Source organism: Genypterus blacodes, unplaced genomic scaffold (assembly GCF_046128005.1).
Source record: "Genypterus blacodes isolate CSIRO-AG114 ecotype Tasmania unplaced genomic scaffold, CSIRO-AGI_Gbla_v1 ptg000003l_1, whole genome shotgun sequence".
NCBI classification, from domain to species: Eukaryota; Metazoa; Chordata; class Actinopteri; order Ophidiiformes; family Ophidiidae; genus Genypterus; species Genypterus blacodes.
The window spans coordinates 4,226,713-4,233,176 of record NW_027466817.1 but is presented as its reverse complement, the minus strand read 5'-3'; the positions used below and the strand labels follow the sequence as shown (position 1 = coordinate 4,233,176).

Sequence of the window (6,464 nt, the reverse complement as noted above, 5' to 3'; positions counted from 1 at the left end):
ATTATCTTCTTCATCTTAAGGATCTCAGTTTGGGATGTTTCTGAAAATGTGGCATTTAAGATCAGATAAGATAATCCTTTTTTTCGTCCCACAATGGTGAAATATACATTGTTACAGCAGCAAAGTGGATAGCGCAAACAAGAAAAGGCCTTAAAAAATAAGGGCCTGACACAGTACAAAAATACATGGATGAATTGTGCTGATAAGATAAGATCGATATTTACTCTTATACACTTTTATATCTTTCTTTTTATCTACTCTTTTGAGTACACATCTAAACATTTGCATTTATTGCATTACTTCCGTATTTCTAGCTGCACACACAGCTATAAACATCACTCCCCCTATTACACAGTTTTCCACAGCCTCTCTGTAAAACGTGTTGCCCATTGTTGCCCACATGTTTTATCCTCAATCCCTGCAGTTTTGTTTTGTCTACCTCTGTCTGCATCTGTGGGTTGTTATTTCTGGACACAGGGATTTGTCTGTTAGTAACATAACATATTTGTTCCTGAATTACTGTATATCCAAGGACTTCAGGCCCCTGTGTTAATCCAGCTCGATCCAGAACAGGATGTAATAGGATATAATATTATCATTATATTATATTATATATTATATATTATAATATATAATATATATTATTATAATATAATAATATTATTATGCATATATTAATATTTTGAGTGGAGCCTGAAGTATGCATCACTTTTACCAACTCATTCCAGTTCTGCTACTCAGTTACTGACACCAAGGAGGTTATGTTTTCTCTTGCACTGGCTTGTTGGTTTGTTTTTTTGGTTGGTTGGTTGGGTGTTTGAAGACCTACACAAAATATACAAGAAGGGTGCTGCATGGCCCAGGGAAGAGTTCTAGCCAACTTTGAAACACAAAGATGAAGACAGTGTCAGACGGCTTCCAGCCAACGAGTGGAGTGAGACAGAGGTCCCATCAGGTACATGTCAACATGGCCTCCTTTTGGAGTTGGGTGGAAAAAAGTGACGCCCTCCAACAGTGCCTCCAACAGGGGGCTGGTGGTGGAGATATGGTGTGCTTGTCGGTGAAGGAAGAGAAGGTGTGCAAGATAAGGGAAACTCATTTGTGGTTGCGAGCATACTGGATGGTTGATTGACACTTGGTCCGCTAATTGTGCACGCCAAGGAATAGAATGTCACAGCCTTTATCATGTGGCGGTCCACCAACAGTCTTTAAGTGCACAGGAAATCCCTGCTGAGGAGGGGGACGGCAGCTATCGCCGTAACAAAGTCCCAGTTGGAAAGCTGCCCACCGAAACACAGCTCCACGCATTGTATCCCATAAGTGTTGAAGGTGCTGCCATTGGCAGGTTCTGGGGTGGGGGGCCGTGCCCTTCAGTCAGCATGTCCACCCATGATGCAGGTAGGATGCTCCTCTGTGCCCCCATGTCACACAGAAAGCACCACCTGGCTGGGAGATGGCATCCTGGATGAACAGCAGCCTGCCGGTTCAGCCAACGCTCATGACAGCTACTGAGAACTGACCCCAGCATTTCCCGCTGAGACCGCAAAGGGAGCAGCACCTCTTGGCCTTACATCGACACTTTGCCTGGTAGAAGCACAGGCAGGTGGGTTGTTGGCGTTGATTTGCTGCTGCGGTGAAAATGACCGCTGTCTCCCCCTGGCTGCGATGAAGTGGCTTGGGATTGCGTAGAGCGCAGTAGAGCAGCATTGCTGTCCTGCCAGGAAAAAGTTATCAGCCTCCTCAGTCGACACCGACAGTCAGTGATGGTAGTGTTGGCTAGAGCAGCCTGTACCTGAGAAGGCAGCTGCATAAAAAAGCTCAATGTACAGACTGACAGTCTGGCTGGTGCCTTCCAAGTAGAGCGAGCATCTGCTCCATGAGCTCAGATAGCTTGGTATCACTAGGTCTCTGCAGTGAGAGGAGGCAGGCCTGCTCAGAATCAGACATTCCAAATGTCTGAACCATCAATGCACCATACTTCACCATACTTGTTCAAGGATGTTCACTCATCTGCTCTGCTGTTGAACTGCTATTACACATTTAAATAGTCACATCATTAAGCTTGTTTTGATTAAAGTCATTCCATTTTTCTTACTCATTTTACCTTTGAATTGCTTCATTTTATGTTGTGGGCTTTGATGGTTTGCCGACACCTGCACCATGTGAAATTCCTTGTACGTCTGTACTTTGGCGAATAAAGAAGAATTTAACTGAATGAATTGAATATTTTACCATATCCATGGTAATGTCTCTAATCACGAATGGGCCCATTCTTGCGTCTTCCAAAACTCTGGCACCTGAAGCAAACTGTGTGAGTGTGAGCGGTAATGGAGCGCACAAGCACAGATAATGAATACCTAAATGATTACCTATGCTCTATTAAAGGGAGCACATCAACGTTTACTGTGAACATGTGAGTGTAATATAACACCGGGTGTCCAGAAAACCCAACAGTTTATTCATTAACAACAAATTTTTGTGTAAATTGTGTCCTTATGTCCATGTATGGTCCACTACAAACCTCACAATATGTCTGAAGTAGTTGGACCTCCTCTGCTCATTTAATTAAACCAGCTGATGCTTCTGTGCAGGAAGCCAAAATTTTGCTCACCACAGACAGAAAAGTCCAGGTCAGTACCGCACCCACTTTAGACCACCATGCTGACTACAGCTCAGTGCCTGGTGATACTGTTGGTGGTCCAGAGCTCTCATCATCTACTGAACTGCACCACTCTGGTTTCTCTCCTTGCTGGCTTGCTGACACACTGCATGCCTGGTTGAGGGGCTTTCCAACACGGTCCATCTCTTTTGTCCAAATGCTAATATTGCTTTAGTAAAACACCTTGAAAATGTTTCACCCGGAGAGTAAAAATAGCAACATCTGTGACTCTGAAATGAACTGAATGAGTGTTTTGATCATTACAAGTGGAAGTTTATGTTAATTTCGACTAGTGCTTGTGTTGTATGTAGATGTGTCTTCCTCGGAAGTGAGAAAGAGCTACAAATATGTGTCTCCGTGTGTGTGTGTGTGTGTGTGAGTCATCTGTTTCTGCTGTTTGTTCTATTTGCATGCAGGCTTTATAAAGCAAACTGCGCCTTTCAGAGATTAGTCTAAATTTGTATGTTGCAATAGCCCGTGACACAAGAGATTATCAATGGTCTTTATTGGTGGACATTGAGGGGATTGGGGAGCTTTACTGGATATCAGAAATAAAGAATATTAGTGAAAGTCCTTGCTTGGATCACATAGTAATCACAAATCTTGATCCTGATATTCTACATTCAGAGGCCCAAATGTCAGACAATGCACTGCCAAGGACATTTTTAATCATAACTTAGAGAAAAAGTGATACTTAGAACAGTGTTGCAGTCAATTTTCAGCATGTTTACGTTCATTCCTTGCATGTCTCTACCAACTAGCTCAGCAAAATTTGATTCAAATCTAATCCTGTCCCTACCTTCCTTATGTTAATAGTTCAGGCAAGAGCCATCGCTATGTTCCCCTTTTGTTCTTAAAACAACATTCACTGTTACAAAAAAAAAAGTTAAGGAAGTTTAGGTAGATTGTAAATTATCATAGTTCCTCTATTAATGAGGCAGGCATGACTATACCACTGTCAGCCAGTGTGTGTGGTCTATCTCTCTCTCTCTAACTACTTGATTATGGCATCTTTCTGTAAGATGATGAAGGAAAAGTACACCATCTAGTGGCAGACACTACCTAGTTACAGTAAAGTGTTTCTTTTTTTTAAATAAATGTTTGTGATGTTATGGCGATCTGTATTGTAAACTCTGGGGACAGGCTGCAGTTGAACTGATCAGTGGCTGACAGACTGAGGCCATGAACACTTTCCTACAATACATATGTGCTCATTATCACTAACTGACATGTAACTAGGTCAGCACATATTTTACTTCTCTAGAACTGACCAGAAAAAATATACAGTGCAGCTTGGAATACAATAGTTCCTGTTCTATTTATGCATCAATACCCCACAGACACATTCAACATTCAATTAAGATATGTCTCAGTAACTTCAACACAATAACTTGCATTTACTTAATGACATCGGTGTTGCTAGTATGACGGGCTCATAGTTTGGACAGGATGACAGCATTCAACAGTTGCAAATCAGTTGCAATCATGGCTCTGGCAACGGAAAAAAGGGGAAGACAAGGGCGGAAAACAACTAAATAAAGAGGGAGACTTTGTCAAAGCTCTGTGACGCTTTCGTCTGTGTTCTCTGTCACTTGTAGTGAACTTGAGCTATAAGCAGAGTCACAATTTGACATCAGTTTGTTTACTTGTGAGCTGACTCCTTCATTTACTCCCTTGCTGGCGGTGTCGTGTTGCATTCAAGTGCCTTCTCCTTTTCAACTTGGTCTTCCAAATCTGAGGAAGAAAACAATAAATACAGATAGCTTGATCACTGTTTAGTTTTGAAATAATTTTGAATTCGTATGAGTATATGCATAGTATATAAATGAAAGCAGAGTTTGACAAATTTGCTCTAAATCTGTTGAGATCAGGCATGACAGTATGTGTGTGGATAAGGAACAAGGGGGGTCATTTCTGTTACTTACAATTCAGCACACTTTGGCTGACAAGAGTGTAACCATTAGTGTTTTTGTTCAGGTCGATATAGAAGATATACTTCAGCTCCAAAGGATATTCAGAAAAGGCCAGATTTTGAATCACAGGAATATTCCGACTGGACATAGGCTCTGACAGAGCCTGATGCATTATGTACTTGCACCAATTATCCTGTAGAAAGTTAGGCGTGATGAGCAGAGCTCTGCAATGACTGTCCTGAACAGCCTGGCACAATTCTGTGGCAATTGCCGATCCGGGACAGGCATCCCTGTGCGACAGAAAGCACCGAAGACTTTGGGGCGAGGACTCCAAGAAAGAGACCAGACGGACAGCCTCTTCAATATCTGTGTCCTCAGAGCTATGGCACACAAACACGTCATATTTTCTGCTCCATCGCATTGATGAGGTCAGAGCAGACTGTAGGGGGTTTGTGGTGGGTTTCAGTGCTGAAGGAAATGGTGACGGTGATCGCGCAAATGAAGTGGAAGGAGGGTTTCTGTGCTCAGGTTCTCCTTCATGTGGTGATGAGGATACTCTTTTAAAGTGTTTATGGAACCAACCTGAAACAAGAGGAAGATAAACTGAAAATATGGATTGAACACATGGATCATTACTCCAAATATTAAATGCTATGGATCCATGGACATTAGTGCCTATGTCATCATTTCAATCTGTGATGATCTCTGAAACATCAACAGAACAGAAGAACACAACAATGAATCTAACACATGAAACATAAGAAGTATCAGTAATATAGATCTCTTAAATAAATCAAGTTCAATCTTTAATAAGTAAGTCCCTCTGCTAATATATATATATAAGAAACCTTCTCGACTCACCGAGCATGTTGCTGACATCATTGTCATGCTGGTTTTCATGCCTCACCAAATGCCTCCCAGTCAATGCATATGCTCCCTTTTTTCTTTTCATAAAAAAACAGGAGTCGACAAAATCCGTGTTGAAAAAATGTCCTGTAATCCAACAACTGCGACTGAATGTGACAATTGTGAGATGAGAATTCGGTAAAGGGAGGTGCCGGACAAAAAGAGGAAGTTTCACTGTTTGATGAAAGTAAAGCTTCAGTGAGTCAGTTAGTCTTCAAATGCAAAGTTTCTCAAATGTCTTACACATACACTATGCAGTTAGTTAACCCTTTGTCCAAAGCAGTTTCAAATCAATATGCTCAATATGCTCAATACACTCAATATATCTGAGCTGCTGGTGACTTTTCAACACCGATGAGTTTGTACAATTGGTTTAACATCTCATCAGGTTGCGATACAGAACTAATAATGGGGTACAGTTGAGACCCTCAAAAGCTTATCAGTGCGTGCATGAAAATACAATACACTTACTATACTGTACTCTTCATTCATGTTATTTTTTTACTATTTGTTTTTATGGAAACATTTTACGTGACAGTGCGCATACAGTTATAGGACATTGTGGAGATCCTTTTTTTTATACAGTAAGAGGGGGAAAAGGAGAGAGAGATAGAGAGTATAGTAGTAGCATAATCAAGGATGGCTGTTCTGTTCTGTTCTGTTAAGACTCATTACTTGGACCTAATAACGATTATATGAGTATTATTAAACAACTCGACTCTCTAGTTATAAAAAAATCAAAGTCTGATATCTTGACTCGGAATTCACTTTCACCAGCCATATTAAAGCAATCATTTAAACACCCTTCTACCATCCTAAAAAGGATCAAGAGAAGCTTATCCATGCTTTTATTTCCAGTAGGTTAGACTACTGCAATGGTCTGTTGAGTTGATCTTCCCATAAAGTCAATTAAACTGCTGCTGCTGCAAAAATCTTTACGCATCTTGATCTTATATACAGAATAGATTGGAAAGTGCTGCTACTAG

General features: G+C 41.0%; 1 protein-coding gene across 1 annotated transcript; it reads right to left on the bottom strand.

Moving 5' to 3' along the window:
• Positions 1–3,163: 3,163 nt before the first annotated feature.
• Positions 3,164–5,627, bottom strand: tirap (toll-interleukin 1 receptor (TIR) domain containing adaptor protein). Its single transcript, XM_076144907.1, has 3 exons — positions 5,434–5,627; positions 4,585–5,154; positions 3,164–4,393 (listed from the first exon to the last, which is right to left on the bottom strand). The coding sequence occupies exons 1-3, from the start codon at positions 5,522–5,524 to the stop codon at positions 4,326–4,328; spliced, it is 729 nt and encodes a 242-aa protein (XP_076001022.1). The 5' UTR covers positions 5,525–5,627; the 3' UTR covers positions 3,164–4,325.
• Between the last annotated feature and the right edge of the window lie 837 nt (positions 5,628–6,464).

Excerpts from the sequence above, each read along its gene's own strand:
- tirap (XM_076144907.1), bottom strand. The coding sequence starts at position 5,524 with ATGAAAAGAAAAAAGGGAGCATATGCATTGACTGGGAGGCATTTGGTG. Across the intron at positions 5,155-5,433 it reads TGATGTCAGCAACATGCTCG|GTTGGTTCCATAAACACTTT; the intron begins GTGAGTCGAGAA and ends CTCTTGTTTCAG. Across the intron at positions 4,394-4,584 it reads CAGCCAAAGTGTGCTGAATT|ATTTGGAAGACCAAGTTGAA; the intron begins GTAAGTAACAGA and ends TTTCTTCCTCAG.